This window comes from Carassius carassius, chromosome 47, assembly GCF_963082965.1.
Source record: "Carassius carassius chromosome 47, fCarCar2.1, whole genome shotgun sequence".
In the NCBI taxonomy this organism is placed as follows: domain Eukaryota; kingdom Metazoa; phylum Chordata; class Actinopteri; order Cypriniformes; family Cyprinidae; genus Carassius; species Carassius carassius.
In genome coordinates, this window is record NC_081801.1 from 19044823 (window position 1) to 19063792 (window position 18970).

General features: G+C 46.9%; 1 protein-coding gene across 2 annotated transcripts in view; it reads left to right on the plus strand.

Moving 5' to 3' along the window:
- Positions 1 to 2136: 2136 nt before the first annotated feature.
- Positions 2137 to 18970, plus strand: part of rnf121 (ring finger protein 121) — a 149031-nt gene continuing 132197 nt past the window's right edge. For both annotated transcript variants that reach the window (XM_059542729.1, XM_059542730.1), the window contains exon 1: positions 2137 to 2279. In XM_059542729.1, coding sequence (XP_059398712.1) covers positions 2202 to 2279 — 78 coding nt within the window. In that variant the 5' untranslated portion in view covers positions 2137 to 2201. The remainder of the gene's footprint in view (positions 2280 to 18970) is intronic.

An 18970-nucleotide genomic window follows, 5' to 3' on the forward strand; every position in this document is an offset into this window, starting at 1 on the left:
GGCCGTAGTTTTCAAAAATGTTCGGTTTCGGTGCCCTGAAACTGCGTTTTCGTGTGGACGAAAGGCCGAACCGTGTAAAAAAAGTCACGGTTATAAAAATACCCGTGTCTGTGTGGACAGGGCCTCAGAGTGGCAGTGACTCTCAGATGTCAAGATGGGCAGAGGATCACCAATTCCCCCAATGCTGCAGCAAACAATAGTGAAGCAATATCAGAAAGGAGTTTCTCAAACAAAAATTGCAAAGAGTTTGAAGTTATCATCATCTACAGTGCATAATATCATCCAAAAATTCAGAGAATCTGGAACAATCTCTGTGCTTAAGGATCAAAACCGGAAAACCATACTGGATGCCAGTAATCTTCGGGCCCTTAGGTGGCACTGCATCACATAGGAATGCTACTGTAATGGAAATCACAACATGGGCTCAGGAATACTTCCAGAAAACATTTTCGGTGAACACAATCCACTATGCCATTCGCCGTTGCTGGCTAAAACTCTATAGGTCAAAAAAGAAGCCATATCTAAACATGATCCAGAAGCGCAGGTGTTTTCTCTGGGCCAAGGCTCATTTAAAATGGATTGTGGCAAAGTAAAAAACTGTTCTGTGGTCAGACAAATCAAAATTTTAAGTTCTTTTTGGAAAACTGGGACACCATGTCATCCGGACTAAAGAGGACAAGGACAACCCAAGTTGTTATCAATGCTCAGTTCAGAAGCCTGCATCTCTGATGGTGTGGGGTTGCATGAGTGCGTGTGGCATGGGCAGTTTACGCATCTGGAAAGGCACCATCAATGTTGAAAGGTATATCCAAGTTCTAGAACAACATATGCTCCCATACAGACATTGTCTCTTTCAGGGAAGACCTTGCACTTTCCAACATGACAATGCCAGACCACATACTGCATCGATTACAACATCATGGCTGCGTAGAAGAAGGATCCTGTTACTGAAATGGCCAGCCTGCAGTCCAGATCTTTCATCCATAGAAAACATTTGCCGCATCATAAAGAGGAACAAAGAAGACCTAAGAAAGTTGAGCAACTAGAAGCCTGTATTAGAAAAGAATGGGACAACATTCCTATTCCTAAACTTGAGCAACTTGTCTCCTCAGTCCCCAGATGTTTGCAGACTGTTATAAAAAGAAGAGGGGATACCACACAGTGGACTTGTCCCAACATTTTTGAGATATGTTGATGCCATGAAATTTAAAATCAACTTATTTTTCCCTTAACTTTTCTCAGTTTAAACATTTCTTATGTCATCTATGTTGTATTCTGAATAAAATATTGAAATGTGAAACTTCCACATCATTGCATTCTGTTTTTATTCACAATTTGTACAGTGTCCTAACTTTTTTGGAATTGGGTTTTTATTAATGATGTGTATCCAGCTGCTGAAATGTTATGGAAAATATTCCGTTTTGAGGTAGATCCATGTGTTTTTTGTTTAGAGGAGCCTGAAACCATTGAACATTCATATTTCTCTTGTCCAGTCACATTAAAGTTCAGTGTTGATATCAACACTGATATTCCATAAATAATTTTGTTTCAGGTTTTGGTTTTTGCTGATGTAGATGGTCTTTCAAAAAATAGGTCATTGATGTTAAACCTTATTATTACAATGGGTAAATATCATATACAGAAGTAAGTGGGATAACAGTAAACCCACTTTAAACTGCTTTAAAAATTAATGTAAAAAATACTTAGAATCTTTGAAACATTTATCCAAAGATAATCAATCTCATGCGGAATTGTATAAAACCATTCATGAGTCTCTTTCCTTTTAAGACTGGTAAAAAATTTGGGGCTTTTTTTTTTCTCTTTCTTTTACTTGCCACCCCCTGAAATGTTTAAAGAATGTTTTTTTTGATTGTTGTTATTGTATGTAGTGATATATACACGGACATTTATGTATGATGGAGATGTGATTGTAAAAGTGTATATTTTGTCATATGCAAGTTATTGTTCCCCATTTACGTTTTTTAAATTGATATTATTCTAAAAAAAAAAAAAAAAAACTCCAAACACTGTTTTTCCCATAGACAGTACAATACATCCGGAAGATGGCAGTAGTGCAACCATATGAGTGCAACGCATTTGGATGCAAGCTTCCGTTAAATCCCGAAGAGGTAGAAGGTGGGTTGCACCAACGTAACGTTAACCCGGAAGTGTATTGAATAGTCTGATTGTAAGCGTAGAAGATGGCAGGGGTGTTTGAAGTGGAGGTTAACGGTGTGGAACAAGATCATGGACACGGACATCCTGACGACGCATCTCAGGTTGGATAACTGTTTGTGGATGATGTAAAAAGAGCGCGAGCTCCTAGATTTTTTAGAGAAATCTTTATATTCAAATGAGGCACGAAATTAGATGAATATTAGAGACGAAAAATGAAGCCCCGTTTACACCATTAAAAAGCAACCTGTATAGTAACGTTAATGTAATGGTAGGGTTATGTAACGTTAGTAGTATGATGTTTGGATGACGAGTCCGCATCAAATTACATTTGCCAATGTCATTTTAAACACACACACACACACACACACACACACACACACACACACACACACACACACACACACAACATATTAAATGCAAGTTAATTGTCTACTTTAATATTTCAAATAACTTTTGAGACAATAAAATGTAAAATATGGGGGAAATATTGTTCCAAAGTGTAAAATTGTCATTCAGTGTAATGGTCTGGACTTTGATTTTACCATTAACGTTACATCTTTAAAAATATATTTAAGAATATACATAATTGTTTTCTTGGCATTTTCTAGTTAGTGTTGACTGTCTTATATTAAAAGGATTATTTATTTATTGTGTTTTTTTAAGCATTTAAATAACCAGGGGACTTTTGTCAGAGGTCATTAATAATAAATAAATGTTTATTTATAGGGCCCTATGAAATCAGTTGTATTTTTTTCCAAATTCTGTTTTTTCCATTTTAATTTTTCTGGATTCCATTATTTTTGTTTTAATTTTTCTCAACTCCTTTTTAATGGTTAAATTTAATTGTATTAACCAAAAAGTATGTCTAATTAATTAAAATCATAACACTTTTCACAATTTTCAAAACAATTGTTTAACAAAAAGTTGAACAAAAAATACATGTTTAAGGCCCTATGAAATGTTTTATTTTTTCTTCACCATATGTTTTATTGTTACCTAATTCTGTGTTTTAGCATGTCTAATTATATAAATGCATAAAAACAACTTAATTTATTCAATTTTTTCTTAAAATAGCCTCATGGAAGGTTTTTTTTCTTTCTCAGAAATTCTGTTGTGTATTTACATTTTTTCTGGTTATCAAATGAAGGCATAAATCATTCACTTAATTTAATTATTGAAAATTAAGTAAACTGAATTTTTTGGTAAATTTACTAATAAAATTAAAACATGGAAGAAATGTTGTGTGATTATTCCTTTAAACAATAATAATAGTAGGCTATATACATTCTGCTGAACAATAATAATACATTCCTGGCAAATACTTTGGTGGGTGATGGTTTGTGGGGGGGATGGGGGTTAGGGTTTATTGGTTTGTTAAAGTGGGCAATAAGGCAAAAATGTAAATGTGCATTTTTTTTTTTTTTTTTTTTTTTTTTTTTATCATGTTGGTTTTTCTATTTTGCAAGCTGTTTAAGCATCATAGCCAAACTAATGTCCCTATAATAAAGACAAGGCTTGTTACATTAAAGGGATAGTTCACCCAAAAATGAAAATTATGTCATTAATAACTCACCCTCATGTCGTTCCAAACCCATGAGACCTCCGTTTATCTTCGGAACACAGTTTAAGATATTTTAGATTTAGTCCGAGAGCTCTCAGTCCCTCATTGAAACTGTGTGTATGGTATACTGTCCATGTCCAGAAAGGTAAGAAAAACATCATCAAAGTAGTCCATTTGACATCAGAGGGTCAGTTAGAATTTTTGAAGCATTGAAAATAAATTTTGGTCCAAAAATAGCAAAAACTACGTCTTTATTCAGCATTGTCTTCTCTTCCGTGTCTGTTGTGAGAGAGTTCAAAACAAAGCAGTTTGTGATATCCGGTTCGCGAACGAATCATTCGATGTAACCGGATCTTTTTGAACCAGTTCACCAAATCGAACTGAATCATTTAAAACGGTTCGCGCCTCCAATACGTATTGTAACGATATCAACCTTCATATTCATCCGGAAGAAGGAGGCGGGAACCGGCGGACAATCAAAAACATTTTAATAACAAAATAAACACAAAAACAGCGCACCAGCCCCTCACGGACGACTGGTGCGCGCAAATAAAACCCAAAACACAACTAAAAGCCCAGGCCTGGTCCTCTCTCGTCCTTCACTGTCGTCGCTCCAGTTTTATATCCTTCCATCTCCTCCATGGGCCTCGAGACCGGCGGGTCGAACAGGTGTAGTTCATCTCCAATCACTCCACCGGCCTCGCTCCCATGTCCCTCGGCCCCGCCCCACTCGTCACATACCCCCATCGCCCCTCGCAGGCCGGGGGAACTCCCGAGACTGTGCTCTACTCCCCCCCCCCCCCCCTCCCCTCCGGGGACCTGCGGGAACCTGGGGGTAGGACAGACGAGGCGAGAGAAAAGGAGATGGAAGGAGGAGCGACAGAGACGAGAGAGGGGAGAGAGGGAAAAAAAAAAAATTCCGGTTCCCAGACGCACCGCTGCAAGGCCCTCCACCAGCTGGGCGATCTCCTCCGCGGTGCCTGGCGGTGGCACTGGACGGCCCTCGGCGGACGGCACGACACTCCTCCGCCGCCCGGTGGACGGCGACGGCTCCTCCGGTTTTGGGCAGCCGGCAGGAGTCCCCCGTTCCCTGCTCCTCCCCGTTCCGGCGGATGGCAGCAGGCTCCGGCCACCTGGCGAACGGCGCCGACTCCTCCGCTTCCTCACGGACGGCAGCCGTCTCTCCACATCGTGGGCGGCCGGTAGCGAGCTCGCCTGTCCCCGGCAACTCGCTCCAGCCCACCGCCTCGAGCGTCCATGGCGGCACACTCCTCGCCAGCTCGATGGCACCGCGGATTCACCACAGCGGCGAGGGATCTTCAGCAGCGCGTCCCTCCTTCTCCCGGGCTTCGGCACCACTGTAATGATAAAACCTTCATATTCATCCGGAAGAAGGAGGCGGGAACCGGCGGACAATCAACAACATTTTAATAAAGCAAAATAAACACAAAACCAGCGCACCAGCCCCTCACGGACGACTGGTGCGCGCAAATAAAACCCAAAACACAACTAAAAGCCCAGGCCTGGTCCTCTCTCGTCCTTCACTGTCGTCGCTCCAGTTTTATATCCTTCCATCTCCTCCATGGGCCTCGAGACCGGTGGGACGAACAGGTGTAGTTCATCTCCAATCACTCCCCCGGCCTCGCTCCCATGTCCCTCGGCCCCGCCCCACTCGTCACACGTATTAATCCACAAATGACTTAAGCTGTTAACTTTTTTTATGTGGCTGACACTCCCTCTGAGTTCAAACAAATCAATATCCCAGAGTAATTCATTTACTCAAACAGTACACTGACTGAACTGCTGTGAAGAGAGAACTGAAGATGAACACCGAGCCGAGCCAGATTTCGTTTTCTGTCAGACGCGTCCGATTCAAGAACCGAGGAGCTGATGATACTGTGCATGTGTGATTCAGCGTGAAGCAGAATGACTTTGAGTGATTTTTCTCTTTGTGTTTGGTGTTTTGTTACCATTAAAGGAATAATTTACTCCAAAATTAAAATAGGTTAGTGTTTTTTTTATGTACTTTTATGTACATGTGCTCTCTCAAAAGTTGTTTTAAACCTGAATGAGTATCCTTCTCCTAACATAAACTATTTTAAAGAAGGTGGAAAACGTACTCGGTTACTAACGTAACCTCGGTTCTCTCTAGAAGAGCGAACGAGTACTGCGTCTTAGCTAAGACGCTACGGGAAAAGTCTCTTTTCACGAAATACTGAAGCAAAAAAATATCCTTAATTTTGTATTTTTGTAAAGGGCATTTGCAGCAGTACACAGCCATAGGCGAGACGGCTTGCTCACTCATTGGCTGTTCTGCGGCAACTGCACAGCCTATCGAGCGCAGGCTGATGCAACATCAGACCAATAAGGGCGCTTCGTGCCCTTCATGCTACTTCCCGCCGAAACGGGTGTGGCCCAACCTATAAAAGGAGCTCGAAAAGGCTGACTCACCTGATTTATTTAATCGCCGAAGCGAACCAGAGTGAATCGTATGCACGGCAGAGAACGCAGTACTCGTTCGCTCTTCTAGAGAGAACCGAGGTTACGTTAGTAACCGAGTACATTCTCTTACGAGAGCTCTCTCGTACTGCGTCTTAGCTAAGACGCTACGGGAACCCTTAGTAAAATGCCGTGCACGCAGGGATCACACACCAATAAACCTGAAGCAACGCCCAGGATTTACAGTGCACAGTCACCCGAGGGACTCACAGAGAGTCCAGGACAGGAAGGGGGGAAGCCCTCCGTCCCATATCTAGCATCATCCGCAGATGCGGCAATATGACATCACACAGCCGAGGCAAGGCCTGACCAATGTGGCAATGCGGGTTATGCAATACTGCCCATATAACAGTCGGCAGCGCATAACGCTCGCGATCTAAGAGTTCCAATCAGGGCCCTGATTCGACTATACCGACAGCAGCCTTGCTTGCAAGGCGGGAACCTCCAGGTTATAGAACCTGATAAATGTAGACGGCAAGGCCCATCCTGCCGCCATACATATATCCAGCAAGAAGATCCCAGTAGACCACGCCCACGAAGAGGCGACGCCCCTTGTGGAGTGTGCTCTGACGCCCAGTGGGCACTGAAGGCCCCTGGAAGCATAAGCTAAGGCTATGGCGTCAACTATCCATCTGGATCGAGTCTGTCTCGAAACAGCCATTCCCTTGGAACGTCCACTGAATGAGACAAACAGCTGCTCAGTCTGTCGAAAGACAGCGGAGCGAGACACATACGCTCTTAAAACCATAACAGGGCAAAGAAGACTCGAGTCTCTATCCTCTCCTGACACGGACAGGGCAGACGGCAATAACCTGAGCCCGAAAACGGCGTGCTGAGGGACTTCAGCACATAACCGTGCCTAGGTTTGAGTATGACCCTTGAGTCATTATGCCCAAAATGACTCAGGCTCACCGAGAGCGCGTGCAGGTCACCCACACGCTTCACTGAAGCGAGAGCCAACAAGAATACTGTCTTGAACGACAGATGCTGGAGGCTAATTGATTGGATAGGCTCAAAAGGGGGACCCTTCATGGCCTCCAAAACCGCCGCGAGGTCCAACATAGGGACTGACGGAGGTCTGGGAGGATTCAGCCTCCTAGCTCCTCTAAGGAAGCGGATGACCAAATCGTTCCTTCCTATTGACTGACCGAGCGCTGTTTCAGAAAACGCTGCGATGGCCGCCACATAAACTTTGAGCGTGGATGAGGCTCTGCCCTTATCCAACAGCTCCTGTAGAAAGGAGAGAACCTCTGTCACCTCACAACTAAGGGGTGAACATCCCCGAGCTGTGCACCAGCTGGAGAACACCGACCACTTCGAGGCATACAGCCGTCGTGTCGACGGAGCTCTAGCCTGAGTGATGGTATTTAGCACTCCGACTGCGAGATCAGCGGGTAACCGTTGAGCGCCCACACATAGAGGGACCACAACTCCGGTTGTGGTCCTGAGGTCCTGTGGTCCTGTGCTCCTGAGGGTGCCAAATCGAACCCCTGGCCTGCGAGAGGAGGTCCCTCCTCAACGGCACTGGCCACGGGGCGATGTCTGCTAACTGCATCAAATCTGGGAACCACGGTTGGTTCTTCCAAAAAGGTGCTAAAAGCAGTGTTGAACATCTCGTTTCTCTCACCCGTTCTATCACCTGCGAAAGGAGGGAGACGGGAGGGAAAGCATAAAGCGGGCAGCACGGCCATCTCCTTGACAGCGCGCTTTCGTTCTTGGAAAAGAACGCGGGGCAGCGAGCGTTTTCGTGGGACGCGAAGAGGTCCACCTCCGCCCTGCCAAATATCTCCCACAACAGCCGGACTGTTTGCGGGTGTAGAGACCATTCGCCCGTGGGAACATTGTCTCTGGACAGCCTGTCTGGACCCAGATTCTGTAGCCCAGGCACATGAACTGCCCTCAGCGAGCGCAAGTTGCGCTGAGCCCAAACCAGGAGGTGTTCCGCCAGCCTGTACAGGTTTCGGGACCCGAGACCGCCCTGGCGATTTATGTAGGACACCACAGACATGTTGTCCGAACGTCAAAGGACGGTCTGCCCTCGAGCAGCGCTCCCCATCCCGAAGTGGAGGCGTCCGTCGCCACCATCTTCACATTCGAGGAAGTCCCCAGGCTTACACCTGATTGGTACCAGCCGTTTGCTGTCCAGGGTTTCAGGGCTGTGACGCAGCCCTGATCGACCTTGAGACGCAGTTGGCCAGATACTCACGCTCTGCGCGGTACCCGCGCTTTCAGCCAGAGCTGCAGGGGGCGCATGCGGAGCAGGCCCAGCTGCAGAACCGGAGATGCTGAGGCCATGAGACCCAGCATCTTCTGACAATGTTTGAGCGAAACGGTCGCGCCGCAGCGGAGAGAACTCTCTGCGCGCTGAATGCCCAACGCATGCTGTGGTGACAGCCGCGCCGTCATGGAACATGAGTTCAGAGCTATACCCAAAAACAGTATCGTCTGACTGGGGTTCAGCAAACTCTTCGTCCAATTGACACTGAGACCGAGCTTCTCGAGGTGATCGAGTAAAACAGCCCTGTGCTCCACGAGCTCCGCTCGTGATTGAGCCAGAATCAGCCAGTTTATGCAAATAGTTCAGCACTCGCACGCCTCTGAGTCTGAGAGGAGCGAGCGCTGCGTCCATGCACCTCAAAAAAATACGAGGAGCCACAGACAAGCCGAACGACAGGACTGTAAACTGGTATGCCTGGCCCTCGAAGGCGAATCTCAAATATCGCCTGTGACTTGATGCTATCTGTATTTGAAAATACGCATCCTTCAGATCTATTGACATGAACCAGTCTCCTCTGTGAATCTGCGCGAGGAGCTTCCTGGTCGTAAGCATTCTGAAACTGCGTTTCACCAATGCCTTGTTCAGCTGTCTTAGATCCAGTATGGGCCTGAGACCCCCGGCTTTCTTGGGCACCAGAAAGTATCTGCTGTACAGCCCCCCCTCGCTTTGAGCTCGAGACACAGGCTCTACAGCCCCTTTGCTCAACAGTTTTGATATTTCGGCCCGAAGTATGTGTGCTACTTCTGTTTTGACCGTAGTTTCGACGCGCGTTAAAAAGCGCGGAGGGGCGTCGAATAAACTGTAGCGAGTAGCCTCTCTTTATAATGCCTAGCACCCAATCCGAAACCCCTGGAAGCGCTGACCATGCATCTGCATGAATGGCTAAGGGCTGGATGCGAAGCGCGCTGGCAACGGCGGCGCTTGGGTGCGCTGCACCATGGGCGTTACGCATGTGGCATTTGAGGCGGGGAGCTCCTCGACCCCGTCCCGGTGCTTAACCGATTGGGGGAGGGCTGAGCGGGTCCCGTGGGACTTGTGATGTCTGCGAGTAACTGTGGGCTGCAAGTGTGCACATTTACCACTTTCGACTCGCTGTCTGCCTGGGCAGAGCGCACGTGCACGGGCTTCGTTTTTACAGAAACCCCGCGCCGTGTGTGACATAGTGTATCACACACCAATAAACCTGAAGCAACGCCCAGGATTTACAGTGCACAGTCACCCGAGGGACTCACAGAGAGTCCAGGACAGGAAGGGGGGAAGCCCTCCGTCCCATATCTAGCATCATCCGCAGATGCGGCAATATGACATCACACAGCCGAGGCAAGGCCTGACCAATGTGGCAATGCGGGTTATGCAATACTGCCCATATAACAGTCGGCAGCGCATAACGCTCGCGATCTAAGAGTTCCAATCAGGGCCCTGATTCGACTATACCGACAGCAGCCTTGCTTGCAAGGCGGGAACCTCCAGGTTATAGAACCTGATAAATGTAGACGGCAAGGCCCATCCTGCCGCCATACATATATCCAGCAAGAAGATCCCAGTAGACCACGCCCACGAAGAGGCGACGCCCCTTGTGGAGTGTGCTCTGACGCCCAGTGGGCACTGAAGGCCCCTGGAAGCATAAGCTAAGGCTATGGCGTCAACTATCCATCTGGATCGAGTCTGTCTCGAAACAGCCATTCCCTTGGAACGTCCACTGAATGAGACAAACAGCTGCTCAGTCTGTCGAAAGACAGCGGAGCGAGACACATACGCTCTTAAAACCATAACAGGGCAAAGAAGACTCGAGTCTCTATCCTCTCCTGACACGGACAGGGCAGACGGCAATAACCTGAGCCCGAAAACGGCGTGCTGAGGGACTTCAGCACATAAACGTGCCTAGGTTTGAGTATGACCCTTGAGTCATTATGCCCAAAATGACTCAGGCTCACCGAGAGCGCGTGCAGGTCACCCACACGCTTCACTGAAGCGAGAGCCAACAAGAATACTGTCTTGAACGACAGATGCTGGAGGCTAATTGATTGGATAGGCTCAAAAGGGGGACCCTTCATGGCCTCCAAAACCGCCGCGAGGTCCAACATAGGGACTGACGGAGGTCTGGGAGGATTCAGCCTCCTAGCTCCTCTAAGGAAGCGGATGACCAAATCGTTCCTTCCTATTGACTGACCGAGCGCTGTTTCAGAAAACGCTGCGATGGCCGCCACATAAACTTTGAGCGTGGATGAGGCTCTGCCCTTATCCAACAGCTCCTGTAGAAAGGAGAGAACCTCTGTCACCTCACAACTAAGGGGTGAACATCCCCGAGCTGTGCACCAGCTGGAGAACACCGACCACTTCGAGGCATACAGCCGTCGTGTCGACGGAGCTCTAGCCTGAGTGATGGTATTTAGCACTCCGACTGCGAGATCAGCGGGTAACCGTTGAGCGCCCACACATAGAGGGACCACAACTCCGGTTGTGGTCCTGAGGTCCTGTGGTCCTGTGCTCCTGAGGGTGCCAAATCGAACCCCTGGCCTGCGAGAGGAGGTCCCTCCTCAACGGCACTGGCCACGGGGCGATGTCTGCTAACTGCATCAAATCTGGGAACCACGGTTGGTTCTTCCAAAAAGGTGCTAAAAGCAGTGTTGAACATCTCGTTTCTCTCACCCGTTCTATCACCTGCGAAAGGAGGGAGACGGGAGGGAAAGCATAAAGCGGGCAGCACGGCCATCTCCTTGACAGCGCGCTTTCGTTCTTGGAAAAGAACGCGGGGCAGCGAGCGTTTTCGTGGGACGCGAAGAGGTCCACCTCCGCCCTGCCAAATATCTCCCACAACAGCCGGACTGTTTGCGGGTGTAGAGACCATTCGCCCGTGGGAACATTGTCTCTGGACAGCCTGTCTGGACCCAGATTCTGTAGCCCAGGCACATGAACTGCCCTCAGCGAGCGCAAGTTGCGCTGAGCCCAAACCAGGAGGTGTTCCGCCAGCCTGTACAGGTTTCGGGACCCGAGACCGCCCTGGCGATTTATGTAGGACACCACAGACATGTTGTCCGAACGTCAAAGGACGGTCTGCCCTCGAGCAGCGCTCCCCATCCCGAAGTGGAGGCGTCCGTCGACACCATCTTCACATTCGAGGAAGTCCCCAGGCTTACACCTGATTGGTACCAGCCGTTTGCTGTCCAGGGTTTCAGGGCTGTGACGCAGCCCTGATCGACCTTGAGACGCAGTTGGCCAGATACTCACGCTCTGCGCGGTACCCGCGCTTTCAGCCAGAGCTGCAGGGGGCGCATGCGGAGCAGGCCCAGCTGCAGAACCGGAGATGCTGAGGCCATGAGACCCAGCATCTTCTGACAATGTTTGAGCGAAACGGTCGCGCCGCAGCGGAGAGAACTCTCTGCGCGCTGAATGCCCAACGCATGCTGTGGTGACAGCCGCGCCGTCATGGAACATGAGTTCAGAGCTATACCCAAAAACAGTATCGTCTGACTGGGGTTCAGCAAACTCTTCGTCCAATTGACACTGAGACCGAGCTTCTCGAGGTGATCGAGTAAAACAGCCCTGTGCTCCACGAGCTCCGCTCGTGATTGAGCCAGAATCAGCCAGTTTATGCAAATAGTTCAGCACTCGCACGCCTCTGAGTCTGAGAGGAGCGAGCGCTGCGTCCATGCACCTCAAAAAAATACGAGGAGCCACAGACAAGCCGAACGACAGGACTGTAAACTGGTATGCCTGGCCCTCGAAGGCGAATCTCAAATATCGCCTGTGACTTGATGCTATCTGTATTTGAAAATACGCATCCTTCAGATCTATTGACATGAACCAGTCTCCTCTGTGAATCTGCGCGAGGAGCTTCCTGGTCGTAAGCATTCTGAAACTGCGTTTCACCAATGCCTTGTTCAGCTGTCTTAGATCCAGTATGGGCCTGAGACCCCCGGCTTTCTTGGGCACCAGAAAGTATCTGCTGTACAGCCCCCCCTCGCTTTGAGCTCGAGACACAGGCTCTACAGCCCCTTTGCTCAACAGTTTTGATATTTCGGCCCGAAGTATGTGTGCTACTTCTGTTTTGACCGTAGTTTCGACGCGCGTTAAAAAGCGCGGAGGGGCGTCGAATAAACTGTAGCGAGTAGCCTCTCTTTATAATGCCTAGCACCCAATCCGAAACCCCTGGAAGCGCTGACCATGCATCTGCATGAATGGCTAAGGGCTGGATGCGAAGCGCGCTGGCAACGGCGGCGCTTGGGTGCGCTGCACCATGGGCGTTACGCCTGTGGCATTTGAGGCGGGGAGCTCCTCGACCCCGTCCCGGTGCTTAACCGATTGGGGGAGGGCTGAGCGGGTCCCGTGGGACTTGTGATGTCTGCGAGTAACTGTGGGCTGCAAGTGTGCACATTTACCACTTTCGACTCGCTGTCTGCCTGGGCAGAGCGCACGTGCACGGGCTTCGTTTTTACAGAAACCCCGCGCCGTGTGTGACATAGTGTATGTGGGCACTGAGGAGTGGGCACGTTTACTATGTGGAACGCGCGACCGACCTGAGTCGATCTTATGTGCGCGAGCCCTGTGTGCAGGGCTGTGCTTATATGTGGAGATGGGCACTGAGGAGTGGGCAAGGTCACTACATTTATAGCACCATCGGCCGTGGCCGGACGAACGTGCACGGGTTTCGTTTTTACAGAAACCACATGACGCGTGTGACATAGTGATTGTGGGCACTGAGGAGTGGGCATGTTTACTATGCAGTGCGCGCGATCGACTAGAGTCGCTCTTATGGGCGCGAGCCCTGTGTGAAGGGCTGTGCTTATATGTGGAGATGGGCACTGAGCAGTGGGCATCGTCACTACATTTATAGCACCATCGGCCATGGCCGGGACACCAGAAATTACACCTTTTCGGGAAATATCTGGGTAGCCGTGATAACGGTTTTTGTGTACAGGCAAGCGGGCAACCGTACAGGCTTGCGCATTGCAAAAGACGCTGAAACAGTCACAATCCCTGGAACTGAAACAGCGGCGCGCTTAGGTGAGAGTTCGGCCACGGCGACTCGTACACCGGTGCTTTCTTAGGATGGCTTCGGGGCTCCCGGCCTCACCGTAATCCTCTGCCGCGGTCCCCGCGTCGCGGGGCGACGTCCAGTAGAGCGAGAACAGGAGAGCGCAGCAGGAACGGCAGTGGAAGGCGGCGAAGGCCAGCAATTTCAGAAGTGGCTCGTCCCGCTGAGATGCCTATCAGATGGCGCTTGCTTCCTTCGTGATCCAGCGATGCGTGAGCTTCGCTGAAGAGATGAAAAAATCAGGTGAGTCAGCCTTTTCGAGCTCCTTTTATAGGTTGGGCCACACCCGTTTCGGCGGGAAGTGGCAAGAAGGGCGTGCCCTTATTGGTCTGATGTTGCATCAGCCTGCGCTCGATAGGCTGTGCAGTTGCCGCAGAACAGCCAATGAGCGAGCAAGCCGTCTCGCCTATGGCTGTGTACTGCTGCAAATGCGCTTTACAAAAATACAAAGTTAAGGATAATGTTTTGCTTCAGTATTTCGTGGAAAGAGACTTTTCCCGTAGCGTCTTAGCTAAGACGCAGTACGAGAGAGCTCTCTTAAGAGAACCAAACAGTTGCTGGTTCACAGTGAGTTCCATAGAGGGTTGGGTTTTTTATGATACCGGTGCCATTTCGATACTTTTAAAATGGTACCAGTGCCTAAACGGTGCCTGAACCGATACTTATAAAAAAAAAAATATACAAAAAAGTAGCCACAAAAAAATATGGATAACATTGAAGAACATTAAAATTATTTAAAATAAATCCAAAGCTTTCACATGCTCCTTGGTTGCTCTCATTTCCCAAGTTGTGCTTCCATAATAAATGTATTTCATGATCTGGGTCATTATTTAATACAAAACCACTCATAATGTTTATAATGTATCCCTGTCAATCACTCTGATATTTAGTTAACATAAGTGCTGTCTGTCATTGACTTTAATCAGTTCTGTGAATGACTGTAATATGGTCATTCTTTATAAAGTAGCAACAATGTCGTTTATAATAACAGTAATAACACAGATTCGATGATGGTGGGATCAATATACACTACCATTCAAAAGCTTGATGTAACTAATATAAATGTAACAAATAAATGTAACTGTAACAAATGTAACAAACGATGCTGTTCTTTCAATTTACCCCCCCCCCCCAAAAAAAAACCTGAAAGAATATTCTCAGGTATTTTCAACAATAATAATAATAATAATGATAATGATAGTAATAACAATAAATGTTTTTTTTTTTTTTTTGTAGAAAATCAGATTGTTAAAAGGATTTCTGAAGGATTGTGTGACTGGAGTAATGATGCAAAATAAATCAGCTTTGAAAGTAAGCTTTGATTGTTCCTAATAAACTGTTTAACTGCATTCGCAAGTGAATATTCAATTATGTTGTGGGATAATTAAATGGATTCTAAATAAACTACAAACATAAAATTGTATACATTTATTTTGTCCTCACATTCTTTCTTGTAACTCTTCCCCTCTCAGTCACACAGCTGACTGAAAGGCTCATTATGCAGGCCTTTTGTCTTCTCAGGTGTAAATCACAATGATTTTCATGATAGTTAACTCCTACTCGCATATGACTTTTACCAACAAAAAGTGTCTTAGAAAATTTAAATCAGTATATTTTTCTCTGTGAGTGAGTAAACGAGATGATTTTCACATAATTTAGAAAGAAGAATTCTAGGCTACAAGCTGCAGTTCTCAAAAGTCCCGGGAACCAATGTTCTTTGTGTTTTTTCAAGTGATTTAACATTTTTGGTTTTTCACTAACTACGCATAACTTTTTTTTTTCTCAAAAACACAATCATGTACATACATGCTGCTCACATATTAGCATAGCACAATTTGTGCTGATTAGTGAGACTTTAGCCATTTAGATGTATAAGCAACTGAAAAAAGCACAAATGTCAGGGCATGACAACTTCCCCAGGTTCCAAAAATACCCTTAGACCTCAGAGGGTTAAATTAACGATCAATTAATCGATTAATTGTTAACCATAATGCTGCAAAATGCCTCTATTGCAGGCAGCAGTCACTGACATGACAGGATGTGCAAAAGCCACACACACACACACACACACACAACGCTTTCTCACTTGAAATAATGGGGTTTTAGTCTGAATTAAATGCTAGTAGCAGGATTATAAAAAGAATAGATGTGATTATGATCATTTGATAAAATCAAGAGAGCACGCCATACTTTTGAGGTCATTTACTTTGTTGACTGATTTCTGGCATGGAGACCACTAAACGAGCCTCCTTAAATGGTTTTGTGGTGCTTGTTGTTGTATTGTAAAACACAATTGCAATGTTTTCAACTGACATTATGGCATTTAAAATAAAATTATTCCAAACGTAACTGTGGCGTGCGTGTGACTGCGCTGCACATTAAGTGATAGAGCTGAAGATCTTTGCCTGAACCCGACGGAACCCGATGGGGCTTAATTTATATCATCTTACGCGGGCTTGGGCCGGGCTCGGGTTTGCGCTCGGGTTTTCGAGGTAAACGAGCAGTCGTGTGATGTGTTTCGATTATCGCGAGAAAGATGCGAAAATGGATGCCGAGTAGGTGAAATGGAGGCTTGCCTCTGGCGATTACGTTTTGGTTGCACCAGCAACTAAAGCAAAGTCTGAGGTGTGGAAAGGTTTTGACCATGTCTATACTGAGAATGAGTGAATAATGACGCACCATCAGTGAGCACAGGAACGTGCTGAAGCCATTTACAGTGGATTCAATAATTCTTCTCCTCAAAAACATGTAGGCTTAGCCTAATCTCTGTGAGTAAAGGTTTTTCAAATGATAACTAAATGTTCATTGAGTCTTAAATGCATAATGTGGACAGAGTTTTTACGCTAATGTTGGCATTATTCTTTTATTAAATATCATCTGCTAGTGGGGAAGCAAATCCAGCGGAGCCTTAATCTTAATTTCATTATTGCCAAAAACCCATCTTAATTAAAAATTTATCTTAATTTGATTTGTTAAAAAAAGACTTGTTTTTATTGGTGCGTTGGTCTATTTATAGGCTAAATGAGCCTATGCTTATTTAGAGTGCTGAGATGTTAAGGTGTTTATTTCTTAATTCTAACTTCCAAGTGGTCTAAGTTAGTTATGAATAAATTAAAACATGTATAAATGACTCATTCTTTTTTTTTTTTTTAACTTTCTTTTTATTGGGAAAAGCAAAACAATACAATATTTCCATTCACAGATACAATTTATCCTTTTTTCCCCATAAATGACTCATTCTTGATAAAAGTCAAAAGAGCTGTGTGCGTGCATTCATTTGAATAATGTCGGGCTGTAAACGGGTTCGGGCTTTTAAAAAGCTGTCAAGCAAAATGTACTTGTTGGGCTCGGGCCGAAACCTGTCGGTATAGCTGGTCTATTTAAACTGACTAGTGTAACCTTTTAAATGTTTATGTGACGAGTGGGGCGGGGCCGAGGGATGTGGGAACACGAGCGAGGCCGGTGGAGTGATTGGGAAATCAGCGACACCTGCGACCCACCACCGGTCTTGAGTCCCACAGAGGAGATGGAAGGATATAAAACTGGAGCGACGACAGTGAAGGACGAGAGAGAACCAGGCCTGGCTTTATTTTATGTTTTGCTTTTTATTTGTGCGCATCAGTCGTCCGTGAGGGGCTGATGCGCTGTTTTGTTTAATTGGTGATTATTAAAGTTACATTTGATTGTCCGCCGGTTCCCGCCTCCTTCCCGATTGATTATGGAGTTTTTATTATTACAGTGGTGCCGAAGCCCGGGAGAAGGAGGGACGCGCTGCTGAAGATCCCTCGCCGCTGTGGTGAATCCGCGGTGCCGGAGTGAGTTGCCGGGGACGGTCGAGCTCGCTACCAGCCGCCCGCGATGTGGAGGGGCGGCTGCCGTCCGTGAGGGAGCGGAGGAGTCGGCGCCGTTCGCCAGAGAGCCGGAGCCTGCTGCCGTCCGCCTGAACGGGGAGGAGCAGGGAACGGGGGACTCCTGCCGGCTGCCCAAAACCGGAGGAGCCGTCGCCGTCCACCGGGCGGCGGAGGAGTGTCGTGCCGTCCGCCGAGGGCTGTCCAGTGCCACCGCCAGGCACCGCGGGGGAGATCACCCAGTTGGTGGATGGCCGAGCAGCAGTGCGTCTGGGAACCGGAATTTTTTTTTTGTTCCTCTCTCTCCCCTCTCTCGTCTCTGTCGCTCCTCCTTCCATCTCCTTTTCTCTCGCCTCGTCTGTTTTACCCCCAGGTTCCCGCAGGGCCCCGTGATCGTTCCCCACCGGAGGGAGGGGGGGGGGGGGGGTAGAGTGCAGTCTCGAGGGTACCCCCCGGCCTGCTAGGGGCGATGGGGGTATGTGACGAGTGGGGTGGGGCCGAGGGATGTGGGAACACGAGCGAGGCCGGTGGAGTGATTGGGAAATCAGCGACACCTGCGACCCACCACCGGTCTTGAGTCCCACAGAGGAGATGGAAGGATATAAAACTGGAGAGACGACAGTGAAGGACGAGAGAGGACCTGGCCTGGGCTTTATTTTATGTTTTGCTTTTTATTTGTGCGTCCGTGAGGGGCTGATGCGCTGTTTTTTTTATTTGATGATTATTAAAGTTTCATTTGATTGTCCGCTGGTTCCCGCCTCCTCCTTCCCGATGATTATGGAGTTTTTATTATTACAGTTTAGTTGACTGTATTTTATTTTGATAATGAACAGACTGCGATGTAAGTTTGAATCGCTAGAATATATGTGTGCGATCGAAACAACTGAGACATAAAAAAAAAAACTTTTTATTTGCAGGGTTAGGAAAAAGTTAAATCGTGAAAATGCATCTGGATTCTGTTCGAGATATAGCCCATGCCATGACACTACCTCCACCAAGCTTTACACATGAGGTTGTATGCTTGGGATTAGAGCCCGACCGATATGGATTTTTGGGGGCCGATGCCAATGCCGATATTAACTTGAAAAGAGCCGATTTATAAGCCAATATTTTGATTTTTAAAATAATCTGGATATTAGACCAATTTCCTATAAACTGCACTTACACAACATTCAATAGCAAAATATCTGCCTGTTCTCTGTATGTGGGCTGTATAAACCATTTTCCAGAATGGATTATGTTAAAAAAAAAAGCCTTAGATTACAATCTCAATTACTAAACAATTGCACATCAAAAGTATATATTTTTTAGTGATCAAAAAACAGTCTGGTTTTAAACATTTAACACTTTTACTTTCTTCCAGTTGAAGCTGGTTTTAACAGTCTGTGTGTGTACTGTAAATAAATTATAATACTAAAGTTAAAGTATTTGCAGAAGTAGTCCCACACTTTGCTGCTACAGCATTCACCTTTTTCAGCCATCTGTAGGCAGAAAGAGAGACAGAGAAAGAATAAGCATGTGTATTAATAATATCACCATGTATCATTACTCATGTCATCATTAGAATTATG